We start from the raw sequence: 27,145 nt of genomic DNA, 5'->3' as shown, positions 1-27,145 counted from the left end.
ACTTTCTATAAAAATGCTTAATGTTTCAAGCTCGCTATATTATACCAATAACGAAACAATTTTTTTTAATGCTGATAGCTATTTTTTTTTTAATGGTTCCAATAATGATCTTTTTCTGACCATCATACTATGACGTACGAATTATCATTCATTTTGGTATACAATTTAATAACATTCTAGAGCTACGTATAATAATACATTTCTTAATATTGTCCACTCAGACATTGTTTAATCAATAATTCAATTTTATATATATTTATAAAATCAAATAACAAAGAAATAAGGAAAAACCATGCGCGCGACAGACACAAGAAACACCCTGTATATATTAATGTGTTTATTATTTCGATTGGGCTCCGCGGTTGTCCGCGCTGCGTTTAATGGAAATTTAATACGTCTATACGCGCCCATCCCGTCGAGACCTCTTCTGATACCCTTACCAAATTATAATGCCGGTTAAAGTAAATTCGTGAAACAGAAACAAAAATCCACAAACGGGTCGTTGTCGATCGGCTATAAATTATAATAATGCATTGATACTATTGATATACTATGCTCGTCGATTGACTATAAATTATAATAATACACCCAGGGTCGTAAAGTCGAGAAGTTTTGTGAGCCATACCGCGATAAGTGCAATGCTAATATAAGAGCCCGGCAAACAAAAAATAAACTCTACACCATAATGTACATTTTACATCACTATAGATTAAATTAGGTGTTGGTATATCATACATTTATTCTACATCATAAAGTGTACCTACCTATATACCTGAAGGTAGGTACTTAACTGATGAGGTTTGTTCTTGATAGATGATAATAATTTGAGTACCTAGTTAGTAGTTTCAGTATGTGATTTGGTTCTGAGTGAAGAGTTTCGGAAAGGTGGTCAGAGATTCTCAATTCACTCCTCTCCTTCCTTCCTCATTATGTCCTGCATTCGATTAAGATGCATTTCAATGTTATGGAGTGGCATTGCTTAAATTTGCATTAGATCATTATTTGAGGGTATTTATTTTCAATTAATTTTGGTGTGTTAAACTCGAGTGACCTATAGTAATTAGTATTCGTATAAGATGAAAGTGTGGTTATAATCTATTGTTATAATGTTTATCGAAAATTTTCAAAAACCAATTAACCTATCTGGTAAATTATTGATTTTTCTTTATGATAAAATGATAAATACCTACATTTATAATAATAAATAAAATTGTATTGTTTTTGATAAAGATTAATTGTTGAGTTATATATTTATTTATATTTTACATATACAATTTTTTTATACTATTAAAAAGCTTAAATTATTTTAATCTGAGAAAAATAAAATACATTTTACAACTTATTATATTAAAACTCGTACAACCACGTACAATTAGACTTGAAACCTATAAACGCTTTTACGTATTGCGTTTTATTCACAAATGCCAACAGACTGTAAATATTTTTGGAAGGAATAAACAATTAAAATGTGTTAAGAAACATATATAGTTGGAAGGGGAGGAGCACTTATGTAAAACCAAAATTTTCATATTATGTCCTAATATGAATAAAACATTTATATATCTAATGGAAAACATTTTCAAATAACATGTCTGCAGTTATATCTAATATAATTAAAATTGAAAATAAGCCTATTATAATTGTTCACTATACTAATATTATTTCAATATGATGTATGTATGTACAACGCACTTGACAACAATAATAATAAAATACGGATTCGGCACAGCCGGTCCGAGTTCGATCCTCGACCACTGGGCGGCATTTTTCTCCGTGCAAGTCACGGTGTCCGGAGAACAAGTGCCGCCATCCCCCCACCCCGGGGCACGGCAGAAACCTACGGGTGCCCCATTAGAAATTCTGCCAAACACAACACACACGTGTACCAACCTACCCAATATAAAACCTACCAAACCTACCCAATATAAAAACCTACAGTGCCCTCCCCACACCCAATGGCCTATGTTGCCGCGGGTTACCCAATAAAAAAAAAAAAAAAAAAAATAATAAAATATTAAATAGGTAGTAATGTAGTATTTTTATATTCATTAGGTATATATTAGTTATTACATTGGTGAATACAACACTGATCATAATTTTATTATTCTTTAAACCTTTAATTACCTCCACAATTAAAATATTCACAATACTATTATACTCTCTGGAGAGTATACTATTATACAACTCACTGTTTAATAAATAAATTAATGAAATACATGGAATTAAAACAACTTGCTCCTACTCCAAAGGTAATTATTTATACTACTAGTTAGTTCTTCACTTCTTCAGAATAATTATGAAAATATAATATTTATATTTCTCTGTAACCTTAACTGTAATAAGTATAGTAAGTTGGTATAATTATTTGCTATTTTTTTCGTGATTTTAGTTATCTTATTTAATAGAAACTATAGTAATATTTTGGAATATAGTTAATCAATTGATAATACATTTATTGCAGAAATAATCATACTTTTACCATCTACCATCAAATCTTAGGTAAAGTAAGTCCACTGTCCACCTGTTTAAATACAAAAGTCCATAAACACGGAATTTTAATTTTAAACTTGTAAATACATACATAAATATTATTTTACAACCTTAATGTTATTTTATAATAAAACGAGCAAGAAATTTCCAGGAATTCCATTAGTATGATTGCAAAGTAAACAAATAATTGCATGTGCATATTTAATGAAGTATGAAAACATTTTTTAAAACAATATTATATTATGAGAAATCGTAAAACACAAATATACCATAATGTTGTACCTACTTTTCAAACTTATTCAAAATGTTCTCGGGCATTATGTTGCATTTTTTAATTTACTTTTCTTATGTCACCAAAAGTTTAGTTACTAAATTAAATTTCATAAATTAATGAATAACTAATAGAAAAACTAATAACTATAAAGCATCTAGATGACTAGACCTGTATGTAAGTAATTATCGAATGTCGAGTAACAGCTGTGTAAATGTTTTTTTTAGATTATATTAAAGCTAAGTATTTACGCTTTATTGATACGTCTTGTAATCAAAATGTTATACCTAAATTATAAATAACATAGTTACCTGTGTCCTATGTATTAATATCATAGATAATATATTATGATATATGAGTAATACATAATATTATGTCGTAATCGATATTAGTATAATATTTTTTAATGTAATATTGTAATTGTGTATAATTTTATATTTTTTATTAATGTTTTGTACATGTGAGATGTTAATATATTAATATTATATTAGATTGGTAACCTTATCGATATGTAGTTGAAAACCCAAATTATTATACATTTCAAAACAGAACAATTTACAAATTATTAATTAATTAGTAATAATATTTACCTATTTATCGGAATTGGATACGATGCAGAATATTAGGAACCTATTTAATACTATAATTTTGTTGAAGTAATGGGAATAAGATATTATTGTTTTCCGAACCACACTTTTTTACTAAAAATGTATTACGATAAATATCTAATTTCGTTTCTTAAATCTTAATTATTTTACGTGTACCTATAAGCAAAAAATATTAATTAAAGTAATAAACGTGGATTAATTAAAGACTAAGAATATCCCTTTAGTTACTAAGTAACTTAAAATTAATATTATTTCAAGCAAGTGGAAGGCTAAATATACTCTTACCTAAAAATAGAATAAACAAAAAAGCAATATTATTGAAAACACTTTATACGAAATATCTTAAACTTTTAAATATAAAACTGTTTATATATTTTGAAAAATGTAAATATTTAACTTTTTCACGTATGATAATGACAAGTATCATTTTATCTTAAATTTCAGTAAGAAAAGTTTAGGTTTTTGAAGGCTTAAAATATTATTTTTTTCCGTTCAAGTAAAAAGTAAACGTAGAAAGTTAATAAGACTACATGCAATAATTTACCTAAATATATTTTCATACTTATCTAAAAAGTATTAGCTTACAAGTGTCAATCGTTTATTTGTTAGAATAAACGTTCACCAAATAATATTTAAATTTAAGACTCAGATACCATTCATAAAATCAGTATAAAAAATGATTAATATTATAAAAACACAATGTTTATAAAAAAAGTAAAAACATACAAAAACGGTTAAAAATAACCTAAATAAATAATCGTATATTTAAATTTTTTTTGTTGTTGTCATTACGGTTGTCGTTTAAACAAAAACAGAAATAAATATTTATTTAATTTTGATCACGAAATCATTTCGTTTTTCTGACAGGAGAACTTGATAACACAATAAATATATATATATATTTATATATTTGTATATTTATATATTATTATGTCCTCTACATTTTTTTCGTCTTGTTATATTTTCAACTTGAAATTTCACCCATCAACAAAATATGACATTTCTTTCGATGCTTTCATTTTCACGCGGGATTGTAATATTTTAGACCAGGATTAAAAATAACGATTTCGGCCTCTTCGATTACTTTTTTTGTAGTCATTCCGTATAATCGTGTTCGATCGCATGGACTAGCTGTATCTGTTTACTGTAAAGCACTTATAATGTAGGTATTTATTTATTCGTTCGGTATTTTGACTAAAACCATTGTTCGTTCAAACAGATTTCATTTGTAACGCCTTTTATCCCCTGCATATGCATTGTTATTATAGTAGCACTGCGCGTAACCTATTTTGATATCGAGCGGATCATAAATAGTGTATAATAACAGATATCTTGTTAAAAAGACAAATATTAGGGGTTTGAATCAGTGACGATTGTACACGAACTGTGTAAGCCATTATATATTAGTGCGGGGTCGTTAAGCTGTTGTGGGAATACTAATTAGACAAAATAGTCCGAGCGGGCGACACCGCGCGAGTAAAGTAATTAATTCTACAAAGTACCGATTTGGACGGCGCAGAGAATCATTTGCAAATTATAGCGTCTCGGCAATAAAGTATGACTTACACCGTGTAAGTCATACGAAATAAATAAATTGATTCGGGCGTGGAAATTATGACGATATACGCGCAAATATAGCGTAGAAGCAGTAATGGCGAATAAAAATATACGAAACGCTCAAAAGCACTGGTATACGGGAGGTGGGTGATTTTTCCTCTTCACAAAACTGCAATAAATGTATAGAAGTATAGAACTATAATATTATGTGTGTAATCGAAAACTTTATGCTCGCCGTAAAAAAAATAAAAAAAAAAATATCCAATTGAAGGATGTCGCAGTTAAAATATATAACTCCAGAAATCGTTACTAGTTTTACGTGTATTCGATTAAAAAAAAGGGACATATTTTTACTATCACAGAAAGAAGCAGATTTCGCATGCGTTCACTCGAGTTCTATACCGACTTTACACGATTGAACTTGCCGATCTCAATTATCACCCACTGTGCGCTCTTGTGATATTATAATTTTAAGTGGTTTTTTTTTTATTTAGTACTTAATGTATGAGAGGGTGTTATGTGTGTGGAAATTGCACTTTTGAATAATATATAGTAAATTCAAGTAGAAAATGCTCACGTATAACAATGCAACGTCGAATGAATATTTTTATTTCGCTTTCCTGATCAATTGACCACGAAATCCTCTAGATTCGTTTGTTTTTTTTATGAGATTCCAATGGGACTTTTTTAAATCTTCGAGGCTTTGATTGTATACTAACACGTTGATGGCATATATAAAACTTATCTCTATATGGTGGTTTATATAAAAATTCTAAGTACGAACACGAAGTCACGCACGTATAATATTAAATAGTTCGTTTCCCAAGTATCGTACTATATATATTATTATAATAACACGAATCATTGAATTTTAATTTTTTTTTCTCTTCGGCAAAAACGTACTTATCTAAATTCTGTGTGTCATTGTGTTTTATGGCATGGTATAAAATATTAGATGTACATTTTATATGCACCAAAAATAAAATTTAAGGATTTGTACATAATAAAGTTATCTACTTTTTGTTTTTATATTTTTTTTATAATTAGCTTGTATATTTTATGAAATCTGCGGTACCTATATGTATACCATACCATACCATACCATACGTATGTATTTATTTATAATAATACATTTTTATAGAAATAACAACTCGTATTTACGATAGTACTATAAACTACCATAATATACTACACTTTTTTTAAAATATTATTTGGAAACCTTTTATATTTTCTAACACTGCTATTAATTATCATTAATATCGATTAGTAAACATTTAATAAGAATAATCATAATAAATAATAAATTATTATTTATTTTATATAATCACAATAGAATAGATCACCATACAACAAAAATATGGTACATTTTAAAGAAGCCATTCAAGTCTACTAATTTTTATTCATGAATTACTAAAAACTTAACATGTTATGGATCTTAAATTTTCAATCATGTCGTTTATCATCCAAACTCTGTGCAGTTTGTCCGAGAAAAGCGACCGTTTATGTATGTGTTTTAGCAACGATTTGTCAAACCAGCCAAGGGGTGGCTGTCAAGAGAGCTCAGCTTTATTGTTTCCTTTCTCGCGATTCTTGCGATTTCTCACGCCACTGGTGCAGTCGGCCGACGGGTGTGTAGTTCACATAATCTATCGTTGAACAATATTATAATATTATTACAATCATTGTAAATAAATCACGTGAAAAATGTATATTTAGGTACAATTCATTATTTTCAAATATTTGACCAAGTAAATGTAATGAGTAGTTTTATAAAATTGACAAGCCTATAAATAGAGTTAATAAAATCACCTTATCCAACAGCGGTAGTGGGTGCGAAATTGCATTCATTTGTACGCGTGAACGTCACGCTTAACAATAGTGTATTTGAAGTAGAAAAGTACAAACACTCATCGATAAAATATGACAATCCGTCTGAACATATAGTTACCAGCTGTTCGCTCACTCAACATCACGAAATTCATCGGTATCTTGCAAAACACATCTGATGTATTGCATTATAATATTTGACAATACAATATGAGACAATTATAAGCATATAAAATACAATTTTACAGTACCTACCTATAACTAGTGTCCAAAAATTGCATAAAATTTAAAATGTGTTAAAAAATGTTGTGTTTTTTTCAAAATAAGTTTTATATTTACATATAATTGTCATAAATTACCTTCATAATTTTACTATACCCTTTTGTTAATTTATGTTTTTCTCTCTAATACCTAACTGCTGAGCTATAATAATATAAAAATATAAATATACCTAACATTTCATCTTATACATTTAAAATGGTATTCAAAATCTTTAAAAAATCTTTGAATGTTCAAATATACAATATTATACATATTTAATACTACAGTAATATGTCAACCAAAGCACTCATATTTCATTAATATCAATTAATCTTGGACTATATAATGAATAATTGATAAACAATAAAATAACCGTCATAATATTTTTATTAAAAAAATGCAATGTTTCACGGTTTTGTGAAATATTTCATACTTCAAACACTACCTATAATTATATATTATAACCGTTGATAACTTGAATTATAATTATACTGGTCATACGTATTGCATTATTATAATGTGCATGAACTTTCTATATCAGAAAAACTATGCGATTCAACCTAAAAGGTCAATTTCAGTCGGTGGAAAACTCCAGTGTGCTTTTTTAGTATCTTCTCAAACATGTTATACATGTAATAGCATGATAAAGCAACAAACAATTTTCATTATATTGTAATAATGTTGTACTTATACCTATATAATATTTTCCGCAATACGACAGTTATTACTCGAGATTGTTTTTACAGGAGTGGCATTATTATACACTATAATAAGTCATGATATAGTATAATTTTGACAGATTGCAAAATTGGATGATAGAAATTTAAATTTAAGAAAAGTTCACAACAATTTTATAGATATTAAATAATTTATTTTTATTATTAAAAATATATTATAATGCAGCGTAAATGGAATTTATGTTTCCAAGCTTTGAATTATTACGTGTCATCAAAATTAAATTATATTTTTTTTGCTAGTAATTGGGTTGGTCGATTTGTTTAAGTCATAAATGTATAATTCTTCATTATCTATGAATAAAAGAATTGAAAACTCAATAAAATATAATCTACCTGCTTCAATGATAATTAGGTATTATTTTAGTTTATAAAATGTTATACAGCGAGTTAAATATGTAGGTAATTTTATTAATAGTTATAATTTCTATATAGTATAAATATTCGTTTGTTCAATCGTTTGATGATATAATATGCCCATAATATGTTCCTTACAAAGTGGTTTTTAAAGGACATTTAAAATATTATTTTTAATAAAATTTCTTAAAATTTTTGATCATTTTTAGAACATTTTAAAAGTCCTCGAATTTTTGTTTTAAACAAAAATAGTACATACACTAACATAATTATTTAAGTCTTACATTTTATATCGTTAAATTATCAGAATTTACTTACCATATTTCAAAAGTGTGCAATAAATCTAATAGGAACGATAGGTATCTACAATTGTAATAGTTATTTATTAATATTATTTTTGTTTTGTTTTGTCAAAGTATAATATATTTTGTATTATATATAGGAGTATTATGGGACAGTTAATTTTATTTTTTGGTTATTAAAAGATAGTGGAAAAAAACAAATTGAAACCGATATAATCTCAAAATGTTAAACAAAATAGAAAAATTACATACACTTATAATTGTTTTGTTTTGTTTTTCTCTACCGAGAAGTCAATAACAATTTAGTTGCTTCTCAAACAGGACAAATAAACTGTGGTATTTTAAAAATAAACGCACTTTATTAGTTTAAGAGTTTAAAAAGACTCACGAAAATCTTCTACCATACAAACAAAGTCCCATCAAAATCTCGAAGGAGTACCTAATATAAATATTCGTTCTTACGACCGAATTTCTGGGTTCTTTATTTTCCATGCAGATTTCCGTCTATAATTTTACAACCGACTTAGGTATACCATTGCTCGTTACTCTGCAAGTATACCCGCTTTACCCTTTACAGTGTACATGATATAGGTATACTTTCAGTGGAGTATTGGTAAATTCAGTGCTTAAGTATGTATAGTATAATATACTGTTATATTGAAGTTATCATAATATTGTGGAATTCTCAAGTCTTGCAGCATAATTTTAAAATTATTCTGATAATTTGTGCATATAATATAAAATATATAATAAATAATACATACCTACCTGCTATTAACATATTAATATACATGTATTAATTTTACAATTTTACAATTTTTACCTAGGTATAACATGTTTATTAAAATTAAGTAAGTACCTACTATTTGAGGTGTTGTATATTATACATTATTCAGCGGCTACTCTAAACTGGAAATCAAACTCAGACAGTTCCTATATAATTACAAAAATAAAGGTATCCACATATTTTAATATTTAATAGATGATTTTCTAAGAAAATAGTTTAATTACCTGCACATTGTTATCGTTTTCGAAAACAGTATATAGGTCTGTTTGGTCGTATATCAAATGCTAAGATTTTTTTTTCATCGTTTTTAAAAGTTTCAAATATTATGATATATTCAGAGACACCTGCAGCTACCTCTCACTGCTCCAGTGGCCTGTTTTTTTCCTTCCCCGCCGAACAAACTGTTATTTATTATTACGTGTAAGATAGATGTTTATATATGAAATATTCAAGTCCGCTGCGTATATACCGTATACTATACACTCCGAAGTGTCTCGAATATACCACGTAAAATAATATTTTGTCATGGGTTTACGCGGACACGCGAAAATTCACGGTGGTACGGTGTGCGCGGTGTAGTATGGGTGGTTATTTTTTTTCTCTTTACTATTACTTTTTTTTTTTTTAATATCAAACAATGCGTGTGTATAATACGTGTTGCAGGCGACAACAATGGGCGGCCGGCTTTGAGCAAAAAGCATAAAAACGGATCTACCAGCGTCCATCCCGCGCTTGGTGTGACGGCCGCAGTTTGGATAATAATAACACAAAGGATTTTTCCGTTATGAATTCGTACATTACACGACGTATAGCTACCACGACCGGGGCGAAAAGGCACAGCGGAGCAGGCGTGCGCGACATCACTGTTCTGCAGCACGCCGTGAGAATGGAAGAAAACCAGTGGTTGAAAAAAAGGCCCTTTTTCGTTTGTACAAAATATGTATTTTAATGTTTTATTATGATATTATGATATGTTATACTATGTAAAGCGTGTATTATTATTATTAATACTGTTATTTTTAATTTTTTTCGTGAGCCGATGTGGTAGACGTCAATTTAAATAAAAATATGTGTATGATATAACTATTACCTATAATGTATGGATATATTGTATTGTGTATATAGGTACGTGAGTTTAATGTGTGTTTCGAATCCAAGATTTTTATTATTTCTTGTAAGGGGCATGTTCCAATATTATAAGGACAAAACGTTTGGCGCTAATGGTGCTCTCTGGAATAAAATATAATTTCCGCCCCAAGGGAGTGAAGGGTTGTGGCTCGTTTGCGATCTTCGGTGCCTCGCGACGTATGTATCCAAGTACACGGTGCGGATGCCTCAGGTGGGGTGCGATCGTAAAAGTGTCCCCCGGGAAAATTGGGTGGGGGTGGGGGATCACAGGGAAATAAAGATAAAAAAAAGGTAAAAACGGAAGAACCGGAAATAGCAATCGTTACATTTTTTTCTTCACTACCCCTCCGTAACGTGCACTCAGTCTTTCATCCGTTAAGAACAGTCTTTTACGAGCATACATTTTTTGCCGTGTCGAAAACATTGTTAACTTATACAGCGCGATAGGTAGGTACCTCCTAGTGGAAAATATTGACTCAAAGGCTGTTCGCTAACACGTATTATTCGTCTGCTCTCAAGTAACTATTCTCTTGTATGGCATATTATATCCGGAATAAAATAAGCAAAAGATGATTTTCGTCGCAAGATCGTTTTTTTTTTGTTGTTGTTATTTGTTTTATATATGTATACCAATACGAGATATCATGTATAACTTTTTTTCTCTGAGTGTTACACCTTATGATGCAAATCTCCACCATGAATACAAAAGCATAATGATAAAATAAATATTTTTATAATATCGTGAAAAACATTTATGAAAGAATTAAAAATCTTTTTTTGTCGGGCTTGATGTTTACCTGTTGGACATTAACGTGTTTTATTAGTATTATTTACATATTGTTTTTATTTTAAAGTTAATCGTAGCTCCCTTTATTGGAATTATTAAATAGTTATAAAAATTGTCCCCATATAAAATATTGTATAATAAAATAATCTAATATTCAACTTTTGCTCAATCGAATTTACGATTTTTTTTTTTAAAAAAAACGGTGTTTATTAAATTAACTTTTTTTTTAGAGGTTATCAATTAAACTTTTATTTTATAATTACTGGTTTTTACTGAACCTCATTGAGGGTCATCAATTACATTTTGGGATAAAATACAAGATGTGTATTTTCAGTTTTGTATCTAATATAGCTTACAATTTTGTTTTACATAAATTCAAAATGATAAATAGTCGTAAATAAAATTATAATAAAACTATATTATGGGAACACATCGTTAGTTTATTTCATGGGTAGGCGCCTAATGATAAATATTAAAATAATATAATGAACAATAATTGCTTGTACTATATAAATAAATAAAAATAAACAAAAACTACTTCAGTTAATTTTCGTTTAAAATACTCATAGTAAAAAATATGTAGTCAGTTTCTATTTGAGCAACGGATACAATTTAATAGTGCCAAGGCTGGGCAAGTTAACTTTTTTATTTTTTACTAAATAATAACAATATGTGCCAAAACACGATAAACAAATTTGATAAAAGTACCATTAACTATTTAGTTCAATTTTTGTTTGATTCATTTTTTTAGAGATCATCGCATCGAGTTTATGTAGTATTGTTATATTGTTGAGAGATTTGACATTTTTTTTACACATAATATATATATATTATACATTCATACATTTGTACAGAACACAATATATTTTAAATCTATGAGTAAAAATGAATTAACTGATAACTGATAAGTAACTGCATATCAAGGAAACAGATTTCAATCGTTAGGTATTAGACATTAGAAAATACTTTAATAAAATTAACACGTTATGTAGCTTAGTTAAAAGTAACTTCTCTTTAATTTTATAACTCGTTAATGTCCAGCCTTAAATAATGCTAAAAATATAAACAAGTATAAAAAAATATACTGGTCGCGTAACAGAGCAGTGATTGTGTAAAAAATAACCACACATATTCTATTATTAATAATAATATTATTACTATCTATAACCGTTAAATATAATAAGTTGTATGGAGTTTATAATAAATATAATAATATGATATATTATAAATTATAATGTATAGGTAATTATTATCGTGTAATAATAATAATATGTGGGGGACGAGGTGGCCGAGTGGTCTAACGCGACGGATTCGGCACAGCCGGTCCGAGTTCGATCCTCGACCACTGGGCGGCATTTTTCTCCGTGCAAGTCACGGTGTCCGGAGAACAAGTGCCGCCATCCCCCCACCCCGGGGCACGGCAGAAACCTACGGGTGCCCCATTAGAAATTCTGCCAAACACAACACACACGTGTACCAACCTACCCAATATAAAAACCTACCAAACCTACCCAATATAAAACCTACAGTGCCCTCCCCACACCCAATGGCCTATGTTGCCGCGGGTTACCCAATAAAAAAAAAAAAAAAAAAAAAAAAAAAAAAAAAAAATAATAATATGTGTGAATTATATTTCTGATTTAAAAAATATAGTTTTAAATTGTAATACACAATATTATACCTATTCTACTTATTATTAGATTTAAGCTTTCATAGTTATGTATGAATAATATTCTATGTTTTTTTGTTTGTACATTTTTTTATGTTCAGGTTATCTCATACAGTTATACCCACTTAACCCGACAGCTTTAGTTATAACAATATCATCAACTATTTAAATTAGGCTTTTCCCCTCAAATGTTACATACCGCGTTCTGTATGGAGTTAATTTTAAATTGCAATTGTGACATCGCACCTCTAGAACAAAACTGGAACAATTAAAAATCATAAATTTTTACTCTTGAGTTATGAGTTACATTCGAATGAAAAAAAATAGCTATATACTAAAAATCTGCGTATAGTCAGTATTGAATTATATAATTTTTAGATAATTTTCAAAGCAAGAGGGCCATATTTAACTTTATGGCCATTTACATATTTTAATGTATCCAATTAATCACTGAAGTCAAAATTCAAGACTGCCTTATTTGGATTTGTGGCGTTCATGCGCTAGATAAAAGCCAATTATTTTTGTTTGTGATAATTTCGAGTGCAATACATCAATATTTTGAGTTGTGGTGGTATTGTATTTTATAATTTGTGATATTGTAGCTGCAATACAAAATTTGACTGTTTTTTTATTTATAGATATAAAGGTTTTACTGTATCATCTCAAAATATAGAGCCATCTTGCATTTACTTAAAACATCGAAAAAGACCATAATTCTAACTCTTTGGGTTTATGAGATATTTCATAATATTTTAAAAATTCATATAATATTGTAAAGTATGTTCGCAAGTATTTAAGTTTCTCATTCCAAACGCATAGGTAAAGAACTCTTTAAAATATCTTAAATTTAAACTTCAAATCGATTTTTCTCAAAACTATATATTTTGAGTTGTGGCAGTATAATTGTTTTAGAGGTGTGATATATCATCATAATAATTATCATAGGAAACCCGGGGAAGGGCTAAGTTTCTTTTTATGAAATTAGCCAGAGTTCAGAGATGCGTAAAAATTTCTAAGTTTATTAAAAGGTTTCAAATACTCCATTTCAAAGACACCTCAGCCGAAAAAAAAACAAACAAGACATTAATTAATTAAATATATGAAACTATTGAAAAAAACAACGACGACATATTTGATATTTAATAAATAACTAAAGTTAAGTAGAAAGTACATTTCATTTATTACAAAAATATTGAACTGTTTAACTAGACTCTACATAATATAATAATATGTTATCAGTATAAAATATGCAGAATTTTAAAATAAAAGTTACAATATGAATTAGAAAATATTATCCAACTCGGTCAAATTCCAAATTGTTCTAAAATAATATCAATTGAACAGTAAGTTAATTTAAAAGGAGATTTATAATTGTATTTAAATATTTATAGTTTATACCCTTGAATTAAAGTTTCACAATAACAGCCAATAAAGGGAAAGTCAATACTTACTCTTAACTCTTGACAATTATTATTATTATATTAAAATAAGGATTTTTCATTATTTAGTTGTAAAAAACTAACTTAAAACTATTATATTTTTTTGTCTTAAATTTTAATATAATATTAATTTTATATTATTATTTGTTCCTTTTTATTTTTCATTTTATTTATTTTATTAACTACTAAATCAAAATGTATTTATTCCCATATAACTCACGTCATGTAAGCTCAAATTTTTAGTTTCATACCTAAATATGTCTTACATTGTACATAACCTATTTGTTATTATTATTATTATATTAAGACATATTGAAAACAATTTACAACATATTATTATTTATTATTGTAATGATTATTGAATAAATATAGGTATTTTTAAAAAATAGCATCCATTGTAGCTGGTTTTGAATACCTACCTATAATTAATTTATCATAGGTATTCTTACTGGTAATATAACAACTTATTTTATTTGAGGAAGTTATTAAATAATGTATAATATATAAATCTGGAATGTAAAAATAAATCAAAACCATTCTTGTAACTATAATTCAAAATTATTGTATTATACAGCTATAATTCCGTTAAAATGTTCACGTAGCAAAAAATATTTTTATAAATTGGCTACTTATGTAAATATAGGTATTTATTATGTACATTAAATATGCACACTGCACAGTGTACATAATAGTATATTAGTATCAATATAATGTTGTAATATGTCAGTCTATATTACTAATTACATTTTATGAAATGATTCCTATTAATGTAAATTATTGTAAAATAAACTATTAGTATATAGTAATACAGTAGGTTAAATTCAATTTTACAGAAAACATTACATTTGTCATTGAGTGTGTAAAATATAATAATATACTTAAAAAGTTTCAAGTACCCAAAAATACCTTTTTTTCTAATTACATAAAAGTAACTAAAATCGATATTCTTTGATTAAATATCTAATTTCGTCCAAATTTGAACATTCAAAAAACTATGCTTGCTTATATATATAGTTTTTAGATTTTTGGCTTCAATATGAATTACATTAAACATTGTTTTAAATTTTCAATATTTAGTTATTATACAAATTGTATATTTTATAAATTTTGAAAATGGTTATGATTCTGACGAATTTTTTCAAAATTCAAAATTCAAATGCTTATAAAAAGAAAAATATAATCATACGTAAAAATTTTGAATTGAAATTATATTAACATAAAAAGAGCCTTGTATTAAACTTTTAAAGGTTTTAATTGACATTTTAGAATAAAAAATAATTATAATGATAATGAATATGTCTATAAACACCTGAAAAAGATTCAAAATATTTTAAAAACTTTGTAGTGTATAGAAAATGTTCAAGTAAATATTTTATGTACATTTCAAAGTACCTATTTATCGTTTTTCGTTTTTGAATTACAACAAAATATTAAAAATTGATTGAAGAGAAATAGTTAAATTACGGGTGAATTTCCAATATCGATACTATTTGCATTTCGAACCCTGATAATAAAATAATGTGACTTTCCATTTTTTTTCTTGTCATAGACACAAAAATTGTATCACAGACGTGTTGAAAACCTACAGTACCCCAGGCTAAAGACATCAGTTGTCAAAACATTAACCCCCCCCCCCCCCAAAAAAAAAAAAAAAATTGTATTTAAAGTTATATTAAAAGAAATACAACGAAAGAAGATCTCAAATTTTCAAATTTCCACCTGCACAAAAAGTGTCAAAATATTTTAAAAATATTACCATATGTAGAAAATGCTATTATAATTAATATTTGGTGAAAATTGTTTGAGTTACATGTAAAAGTGCACCAAAATACAATATCAATTTCGTAGTTTGTTGAAAACCGGTTTTGTAAAACAATTCCTTCAATTCGTTCTGATTTGATAAGATAAGTAGGTTTTGAGAATTTCCAATTTGACCTCTTAAAGGTAACAACTAAATTCAATAAGATTAAGTTTTAATAATAATAAAAATTTTAATTGAAGTATTTACATTTTATTTTGTATAATCCTTCTTGAAATAAATGTCCATCTAATAAGATTATTGACGCATCATCGCCGCAATTTATAATACTGTATAATATTATATATTAAAATATATTTATATTTATTTATTATACATACTATTACTAATACTAACACTAAATACATTAGTTAGAACGAAAATTATAATCAAGTTCTAATATATCTATATCTACTGTCTGACCTCTTCCCTCCGTTAATACAACTATTTATAAGCTCTGATTTTATTCCCCAATCAAATTTTGACGTACATTTCACCAGCCCCCCCAAATATAATTGTTGACATTTTTTTTTTGCGAAACATTAGTGTGCCATTAGTGTGATTTTGTGTGACTATTTTCAGAATTTGTGCGATACTGGTTTAACCGTAAATTCAAAAATATATATGGGGGGCTGTAGAAATGTTCCCCAGCCCCCCCTCATGGAAAAAATTACAATTTTCAAAATTTTCTTTTGCCAAACATTAGTGCGTCATTAGTGTGAATTTGTGCGACAACAACCAGAATTCGTGCGACACCCGTTATACTCGGAAAAATCGTTTTTCCATTTTGAGCATTTCCCCAGCCCCCCTCCCATTATGGAAAAAATTACAATTTGCAAATTTTTCTTTTGCCACCATAAATTTTTGCGCTGTCTTCCAGGTAAGTTGAAATATTAAATTTTAACATTGGATCTAAATCAAAAATTTTCATATTCAGTCATCACCAATATTACTTAATGTATTCAGATATAAAATAAGACCTTTTATACATTGCATGCTTGTTTAGAAAATAATATCACATTATTGTACTTTCAGTATAATTTTAAATACGGTTTTTTTAAATTTTTTTTTTAACAAATCGTTGTGGTAGGTCTTATTAAATTTAAATATGTAAATGTACAAACTATAGACAACACAATATTATATCAATGAATCAAAATAAGGTTTCTAAAATTATGTACCTATGTAATTAATCTTTTTAATTTAAGCTAAATTAATTTTGTTATTTACAATTAAAATAATGAATTCATAAATACTTTCTTGATACTTAGTAAAAATAATTATATGGGCCTGTGCCAGAGTAAGGTAATGTGTGCCCGATCCACTGCGACCTCTTATATCGGCTATGTGCGCCTTGCTCTCAACATTGTTTTTCCGATATAAATCTAAGAACATCAATGCTTGGCCTGGTATGCATTATTTTGTTTGTAGGTTTATTCAACCTGGATTCGTCTAATATTTTCGCAAGACACATATGTAATTATAGTGTTATATTAAAGCTGTAAGGATTGGTTTTGTGTAGGTATTTGAATTTATTAAACATAATATCAGCGTAATATTTGTATTCTCTATATTTTTCCTAATATTTGCGTAAATATTCGTTTTGTAACATTCAGTAGAAAACATGCTCATTTCAGGAGTGGACCTACTTTATTACATTTTTCCGATATATATAATATTATAATGATAGCAGTATAAATGTATAATACTATAATATTTCTGGCAATACTGCAATAATATGTAGAGGTTATATAGATTAAGCTTGTTAATCATTCAAAATGTAAACATAGATTATGTAATAAATGTACACACCAAACAATATATTTTATAATTAATTCATTAATTCTCACTGTTATGGAAAATCTATCGACTATCATTGTTAAATTTTTTTCTATTACATTTAATTATATAAACATTTTTGACAGTTATTGTATTGTAAGAGGTTATCATAAATGGGCAAATTCGGCCCGGAAATTTTAGGTAATAAAATAGGTTGATTGTAAAATTGGTCCGGAAATTTAACTTAATATAAAAGGTTGGTTGTAAATTTGAACCCATTAATTTTGACCAATAAAATATAATAAGCACGACATAATTTAATCTGCAAATACATTTTTATTATTTTTTTAATACTAAAACATATTACTTACATTTTTACACAATTTTACATTTACATAACGAATATCATTCTCAATATCATCTCATCATACTATGAATAATAATATGAAAATGAAAATAATGTTTGGAGGACGATGAGAATCACCTCCTTGTGGTGCCCTCTGGGTAATGCTAAATGTTTCTCAAAAATATTATACGTATATTTTTATTCAGCCCGAGTTTACACGTCAATCATTTTTAACAGAAAAAACTCGGGCCAAGTTAACACATAAATTATTTTTACCTATTAAAACCCCGGACCGAGTTTATGCCTAAATCATTTTTACCTATGAAAAACACGGGCCGAGTTTATAATCGTCCATCAGGAATATCTGAAAATATCAAAATGTCAAAATAATATCAAAATTCCTCTGAATGTATCATTATAATTAATAATTCATGAACATTTTTTATTGCCAATGTTAACTGATTTTAAAAAACGTTCACCTGCCCATTTTGACGTAGTACCTAGGTACAAGTAGAAGTCAAATTTATTTGAGTAAAAATTAAACACAACTAACTAAATTAGTTCCTTTAAAATTTTATATTAAGTAAAAATTAAAAAGGATCATTTCCGGACGTTTTTATAATAAAATAATTCTATACAATAAATAATTATATAAATACATCCGTCCGTTTTTGAGGTTACAACTCAACCATGTAATTAGCTCAAAAATGTATCAATATATTTTATAACTTATGACTGTTATTCATTTTTAATGTTACAATACTCTATCATCATTCTGATAAAATATCAAAAACAAATATGATTTCACAAGTGTTCGTAATTATTGGATATTTCTGTTTGACTCAATCACAAACCCGTTTTATGCCAAATTTGCCTTTGGTAAATTAATAAACTGCATGATTTCTTAAACATATTACATATTTTCTATGATTATCATTGATGTGCATGGTTTATTGGTGACATTTCTTCACAAGTAGGTTTATTTATTATTCTTATTGCAGGGAGAATATCATTTAAATATTGAAAAAGTATATCGTTGTGAATCAAGCAACTATACATTTCAATTTAATTTTTTTTTGAGGAAAAAGACAGCAAATACAACTGAATTAAAAGGGAATGTGACATTTTTTAAGCCTTTTGATGATACAATTAAAGTAAGTTTTATATTATATTGAATATGGTTCGTGGTTCATCGTACCTTAATTATTGTTTTATTTATTTGTAGCTTGATGTAAACGTTGCATCTTGGGGTCTAACTGGTGGTTGGAAACCAAATTCAATAGTTTACATATCAAAAAATGCATGTAGTAGTTCGAAACATGTACTAGGAAAAATATGGTTTTCTTTGTTTAAAGGTTTTAGCATGCCGACTTCTGTCTGCCCAATACCAGCGGTAAGGTTTAAAAACAGCAAATTAATTGACTACGTCATTAAATATACTGTGATGACTTGAAGATTAGTGAATCAATAATAGCACAAATACCTAACGTTGTATTAAGCTTCCGTCAAACAATTTTATTAATCACTAGCTGATCCACTGCACGTCGTTACCCGTTAAATGTACAAACTGTATATTACTCAAACTTTGTTCAATTTAATATTCGGTGTATGATGTTCTTGATTCATCTTAACTTTTCTGTTGCCCGGAATAAAAATTCTTATTCGCAGCAGTATATTATCAGGTATAGGCAATCAACCTGTGGTATATCGCCGACCCCGTGCTGTAAGTGTATGATTTAACTCTAAAGTATCAAAGTTATACCAAGTTTGTCGTTTTTACTTAATTCCACCTACGGAAGATTAACCACCGATACATATAATATCAAAACACAGCGTAAAAAAAATTAAATGCATTGAATGAATACACCTATTTTACGGCAACCAATAATTATTATTATAATAGCTTTAAAACCCATGGCAACCATTTATAAACAAAAATTTCCACCGTAAATCTCTAAATCCCCGTTTGAGCACATCCCCTGGTTGGACCTAGGGGGATGATTTGAGAATCTAAACCATCCTAGGCGTCACCCAAATGCATACAAAAAAATTCATTCAAATCGGTCCGCCCTTTCTTGAGTTTTAGCCAGACTAACGAACTTTTTTTATATATAACGAATTCATTTATATATATATAGATTATAGTATAATAAATTATTATAAAATGTTAGGAATGCTCACTCTGTAAATGTTATGAATTCCCGGTTTCTTAACATATTTCTGTGCAACGCAATAAACTATAATTTCATGTACAAATTAAAAAGAATTTGGTATCATCGTAGGAACCAATATTATGTTTATAATAATGGCTAGACTGGCTAGTATGAGTCTATAATAAATGTTCAAATGTTGATATTTTTTTTTTAATAAATTGAATTGTATAATATCCATTTAATGAATAGTATAAATTTACTTTAAACGGAAGTATGAACAGTTGTAAACTTTAAATACAAATAATCGTAACTATGTACGGTAAATTAATAACTATAGTCTATGAACTATTCATAAATAAGTTAAAACGAACAATTGTAACTATGTATCTACCTACTAAAATGCCTATGGATATTTAATAATTTCCAACTGTCTACTAAAACTACTAATGATGAATCCTTGTATGACATTCTTAAGCTTTTTGACCCAATGAATACAAATTTATTAACATATTTTATAGAATAAAAAACTAAAAAAAATGAAAAATGAAAATGTTTATAAAGAACTCAAAACGATTCAAAATATTTTTAAAATGTTACTATGTATAGGAAATGATTAATTTGTGCATAATAGTTGATCCAAAGCCTTTTCCTGACCGATTATACCACATACCATATTATATATACATATTATATCAGCCTAAAATGTTGAATTAATATATCTAGCCCCCCCACCCTACTAGATTTATAACCATATTTACTTCTATGCGTCAGACGAAGTTGGACTTACTTTTTGTTACATAATAATTACGTTCTATTTGCTATGTTTATGGTAAGAAATCTTTGTATACCTACTATACTTCGTAACATTTTAACTTTAATTAGGTATTATGAAACAATTGATAATACCAACCTAATATAGTTTTTTTTTATTTAGAATAAAATATTAATATAATAATAGGTATATAACATCATAAACTAAATTGATATTATATAGCCATATAAGTAAGTGATATCACAACATTCTGTCTTCTATAAAATCTACCATAAACTTTTTTTCAAGTTCATTAATTATCCTCATAGGTTTGGAGTGGAACCTTAAGACTGTCCCTTATTAACTATATTAAGTCAATAACATAACATTGATAGTATCCATATCCGTGATTATAATTGTAAAATTATTGTTATTGATATTATGAAGATTGATTACATTAAACAAATGATTATTTTCCACCAAACGACCTAATTAATTGGTTGAAGATAAACATAAAATATTATTTTTGAAAGTACCTAATTAATATTTTATTTTACTTTTGCATTTGATTAATTTTGAAGGTATACTTGCGTATCTCTAGTATAATTGTATAGGTCATAGGGTAATATTTTTGAGAGAGTGATACATCGATTTTATTGTTATATTTTGACTTTGTATTCGACTTTCAAAATAAAGTATAAACAAAAATATTTTGTAAATTTAAATGATGTTAAATTTTTTTTGATATAGTATTATGATTATGTTATCTCCTATCTTTTTTGCAATGGGTGATTTTACTCTAAGATTACTTAAAAACATAAAACAAATGATTCTGCATAAATAAGTTTTGTCTATGTTGCGCGTGGCCCAGAGAAAGAAAACAAATAGTGCGCTGACATACTCTTAACAAATAAATAGCATTTTACTAAACTTATTTGGTCCACCGTCATAACTATTATGTACCTAAATTTAACATTGATATTTTACAGGGCACATATATGACGTCAGGGATTGACGTCAAGGAACTAGAAGATCATAACTTTCCTAAAGTATATTTTTATGGGAAGTATAAAGCGGTGTTTAAGATGAAAAATGAAGAAAATAAAATACTTAGCTGTACAGTAATCGAGATAAATCTAACACGGCCGTGGGAAAAACCAATTTAATTTAATAATATTTTTTACATATTATGTTTTATTGACTTTTCTGAATCAAAAAATAATCATTATCCTTTATTTAGACTTTCTAAAAATATGGATACTAATCATACAAAATATACAACTTGAAGTTTATATTTTGTTATAAGAAAGATTAAATAAAATTATTTTTATTTGTAATTGTTCATTTTTATTTTTTAATCTTGTTTTGTTATTGTGTATCATGCAGGCATGAAAACGCGTTACATTGAAAGATTATAGTCGGTGATTGAAATTTAGTGTCATTAGGTTTCATGCTCTCATCACATTTAACGAAACTAGACAGAGCGTCACGACTTCATCATAAAAGACTTCATTTTATTCACAATAATTAATCGTAATAATACTATTATTACTGCTATCATAAATACAAATTATAGACAGCGGGGTCTTACCTTGTCAGTGCAACCCACACAGGTAATTAACGTGGCGAGCGTACCTTAGAGCCTAACCTACTACTACAATGCCGGGAATGTATTATTCACGTCTTACTTAGCAATGTTGGGATGGTCCAATTACTATTGATCTATATAAATAGTTAATAAAAATTATCCAAGTATAATGAATACTACATCAGCTAATATTACATAATATATAGTCTATTCACAATGAGATCATTACTCGACGGCGACCAGTTTTCGTCCGGCGGCGGTCAGACATATGGTCAGACGCTGTCCCCACTACGGCAACGCATCAGACGCTGCCACATAACAAAGCCACGCCCATGCGCACAACTTGGCCGCCGAGTAATGATCTCATTGTGAATAGACTATAGCTTATATATTTTCGTAAAACCATGTAATATAACTATATAAGGATTATTATTCTTAGAACAAACATTTTAATAACTCAGAAACTGTTTAGGATTATATTTGTAGATCGATCTGGAAAAAAATGACTATACTGCTTTTAGTAATGGATACAAACAATTGATCACTTTAAAAAGAAATAAATTGGTCTTTCTAAATTTTTTTTTTTCATAAGAACCTTCTCATGGCAAGAACATAGTAAAAACAATTTGTAACGTACATTTTTTACGTTCTATTTTTATATTTATACATTTATAAAAAATAATAATACAGATCAACAAACTTGCCCGATTAGCCAATAGCAACCAATATATAATACACTGTTGCACCACTGTTGTATTTTTTACATCCAGATTTCCTACTTTTCCGGTGGATTTTCCGAAAATTTTCTTTTCTTCAGGAAAAAACCTTCCCCTGGCAATTACGAACATCTTAACAAAAATTTGAGCCAAATAAAATATGTGAATAGTGCGATTCTCTGTGGAGACTGCTGCACATAACCGTAGCCTCCGTTGGCAAACGTCACAGTGACTTGCAGCGCCTCAGTGGCTGACGATTAATCATTATAGATTATACCTACTCTATGGTTAATCACTACTTAATTGAACGTTATCACTAATAAGTTATTATCAATAGCAATGGTATAATAACAATAATATATTATGTTTATTATTAATATTATGATTTATTGTATTATTTTATTTTCTGTGTGATAGGTACTGTGAGTGTGAGCGCCGAATTACATAATTAATAATTACTAGTTAGATACTTTAATTATAAGAAATAGTTAAAATGATATAAGAACAATTGTTATCGACAAACTATCGACATTATATTGTCAATATTTCCAATTAGCCATAGTTAAATGTTTCGGTTTTTTCGATACTAAATTTATCCTATATTTTCGGTATTCCGTTTAATAAATTTTTAATTTAAAAATATAATACACAGGAACTGTATATACTATATAGCAACAGCATTACGAAGAGCGCAATAACATCGCACAGTTATTATGTAGGCTGTTTTGGAAGACCAATAATTATATGTCCAATAATTATTGTAGAGTTTACAATTATACCAGTTTGTACATTTTTTCCGACGGGAGCCGTTTGGGAATTTACATTTACCTGTTCGAAAAACCTTTTTGTTGGTACCGTTTGGAAATAAGCAAACAATAGACGAGAGTCGTTTTGGATCCGACGATGGAAATATTTTATTTTAGACTTTTTTTGCTTAGACAACTGGCTAGACTGTGAATAACAAAAAAATGATAACTCAGCATGTATCAAACACTATGTAATAAACCATAGATTGTTATAGAAACTTTCTATAAGTATAGACTTTCTATAAGTCTATGGTAATAAAACAACATATTTATGGCTCTACTGTAAAATCGTGAAAACTGAGATACGTGTTGCTGCAGTATCAGCAGGTATACATTCAGACATTCTGACAGAGAGCTCGGAGCATTATACATAATGTAGGTATATTAAATGTATATGTAGCACGCGAGTAAAAAAAATTAGCACAGAATGGTGAAAATTACAGAGTGTCAACAAAAATTCTAGCCAGACAGATTAGCTCGTCGACAACTCCGATTTATGGCTAATTTCATAATTAATATATAATCCTAGAACAATACTGCCACAACTCAAAATTCATCAATTTTGAGTTATGACAACTGCCGAATAGAGAAAAGTAAGATCTATAAAATGCGAGAACGCCACATTAAATATAATTTTTCATTTAGCTACTACAAAGATGTGTCAATATTGTTAATATTATTTAATTTATAGCTAATTTTCAAAGCAAGACAGCTATATTTATTTTATGGCAGTATACTCATTTTAATTTATTCAAATAATCACTAAAGTCAAAATTAAAGACTGCCTTATTCCGATTTGTGGCATTCTTGTAGGTACTAAGTAAAAACTAATTATCGTTTGATAATATGTTAAGTGCAAAACAGCAGTATTTAGAGTTGTGGTGGTATTGCATTTTATAATTTGTTACACGCAGCCACGATATAAAATGCAATACTGCCATATTTTAGTATAAAATCAATTTTTGAATACAATTCAGCCACATCTCAAAATATGGCAGTTTTGTATAGTTGTATTTACTTAAAAAATTTTAAAAGACCACAAGTCTAACTTATTGAGTTTAAGAGAGTATTTCATAATATTTGGAAAGTCATATTGTAATAAGTATGTTCGCAAGTACATATGTGCTTAATTTCAAACGCATAAGTAGGTAAAAACCTCTTTAAAATATCTTAGGTTCAAACTTCAAATCAATTGTTCTCAAAACTATATATTTTGAGATGTGTCCGTCTTATTTTAGGAGTACGATATATATAATACTAGCTGATCCCGTGCACTTCGTTGCCCGTTAAATGTACCAACTCTACATGACTCAAACTTTTCTTCAATTCTGTATTTAATATTCAGTGTATGATGTTCAAAATGTATCTTAACTTTTCTGTTGCCTGGAATAAAAATTCTGATTCGCAGCAGTATATTATCAGGTAAGCAATCGGTAGATCGCTGACCTCGTGCTGTTTGTACTTACTTAACTGTGTATGATTTAATTCTAAAGCATCAAAGTTCATTCGATGTCCCGCACTCGTAATGTGTGCATCTAATTTATTCGATAATTACTATTTTATTAAAAATCAAACTAAATACATAACCGTTTTTGTTGTGAAACGTGTTAAAAAAAACAAGAATTCAAGTGCTTTTTTTAACAAAAAGAAATCGCTGCCCGTCTGGGGCCCAAAACCCCAAGACAAGACTTTTTGTAAGTATTTGAATTATTCAAACCCATATAACGTACAACAAACCGTCTTCCCAGCCGCATATCTTCACTTACGTAACAACACCTAATTAAAATGAACTCTAAATCTAAGACTATCTCCCCAATTAAAATTATCAACCAAAACACCGTACAAAAGACAAATAATAAAAACCAATTAAGTGAGTCTGATATGAACGATGTTTTCAATTACGAATGGACTGAGGTCGTCTCTCCCAAATCTCACAAACGTTTAAATTCTGATAAACAAAGTCAGTTATCAAAAACAATTAAAACCACGACTAACACGCAACTCTCCTCTCATAATAAATTCAGTGTCCTATCAAAAAACGAAGACACGGATATGGAAAATAATGAAGCAAACGAAATCGTCTCTAAATTACCTCCACCAATATTTATTAAAACAAGAGTCGAAAATTATCGACAATTTTTCGAGTAAATAAAATATATTATAGAACCGACGATTTTACCTGCAAAAGCTCTACCGAATCAATTAAAATAAACACTACCTCTTCAAATGCATACAGATCCATAATTAAATATCTAAAAGATGCAAAAGCCGAATTTTTCACATATCAATTTAAAGAAAACAAACCATACCGTATCGTCATTAGAAATTTACATCCTAACACTTCACCCGATTACATAAAAGAAGAACTCGAAAAAGAAGGATTTCAAGCGAGAAACGTCACAAATGCTCTGCATAGAGTCTCAAAAATAAAACTACCCCTATTTTTTTGTAGACCTAGAACCAGCGCTTCACAATAAAAAACATATTCGAACTCAAAACTATATGCTACACCAAAGTCAAAATCGAAGCACCTCGTATCAATAAACTAACACCACAATGCTTAAATTGCCAAAACTACGGCCACCCCAGAACTTACTGCAACAACCATCCGAGATATGTCCGTTGTGGTGAAAACCACAGAACTGACACATGCACCAAAAGTCGAGACCTCCCTGCCAAGTGTGCGTTATGTAACGGAGATCACCCAGCAAATTATCGCGGATGTCTTGTATTCAAACACCTGCAGCAACTTCGAAAAAAACAATCACCAAGCAAAAGCAACACTGACAAAACCGAAGAAAATACAAATCGCAAAAACCCCACCTTGTACAACCCATCTCTCAACAGTACCTCACACCCAAATAATTCAAATAACAGCCAAACCTACACTCAGGCCACCCTACAAAATAAAAATCCGTTACACACAAATAACGAACACCAAAACCAACAAAACGTAAACATGACTACCCAATTGACCTTTTTAAACGAATT

General features: G+C 28.3%; 2 protein-coding genes across 2 annotated transcripts in view; both read left to right on the top strand.

Annotated features, from left to right (window-relative positions):
* LOC132942987 (lachesin-like) overlaps positions 1–15,104 on the top strand; it is a 167,806-nt gene extending 152,702 nt beyond the window's left edge. The window contains exon 10 of the mRNA XM_061011731.1: positions 9,858–15,104. Within this exon, the coding sequence (XP_060867714.1) occupies positions 9,858–9,982 (125 nt within the window). The 3' untranslated portion in view covers positions 9,983–15,104. The remainder of the gene's footprint in view (positions 1–9,857) is intronic.
* Positions 15,105–18,938: 3,834 nt separating this feature from the next.
* LOC132942303 (uncharacterized) lies at positions 18,939–22,338 on the top strand. Its single transcript, XM_061010594.1, has 4 exons — positions 18,939–19,019; positions 19,142–19,294; positions 19,366–19,533; positions 22,034–22,338. The coding sequence occupies exons 1-4, from the start codon at positions 18,939–18,941 to the stop codon at positions 22,208–22,210; spliced, it is 579 nt and encodes a 192-aa protein (XP_060866577.1). The 3' UTR covers positions 22,211–22,338.
* The last annotated feature ends 4,807 nt before the right edge of the window (positions 22,339–27,145 follow it).

Source organism: Metopolophium dirhodum, chromosome 4, assembly GCF_019925205.1.
Source record: "Metopolophium dirhodum isolate CAU chromosome 4, ASM1992520v1, whole genome shotgun sequence".
Lineage (NCBI taxonomy): Eukaryota > Metazoa > Arthropoda > Insecta > Hemiptera > Aphididae > Metopolophium > Metopolophium dirhodum.
The sequence above is the reverse complement of the archived record's forward strand: the minus strand, read 5'-3'. Positions and strand labels throughout refer to the sequence as shown.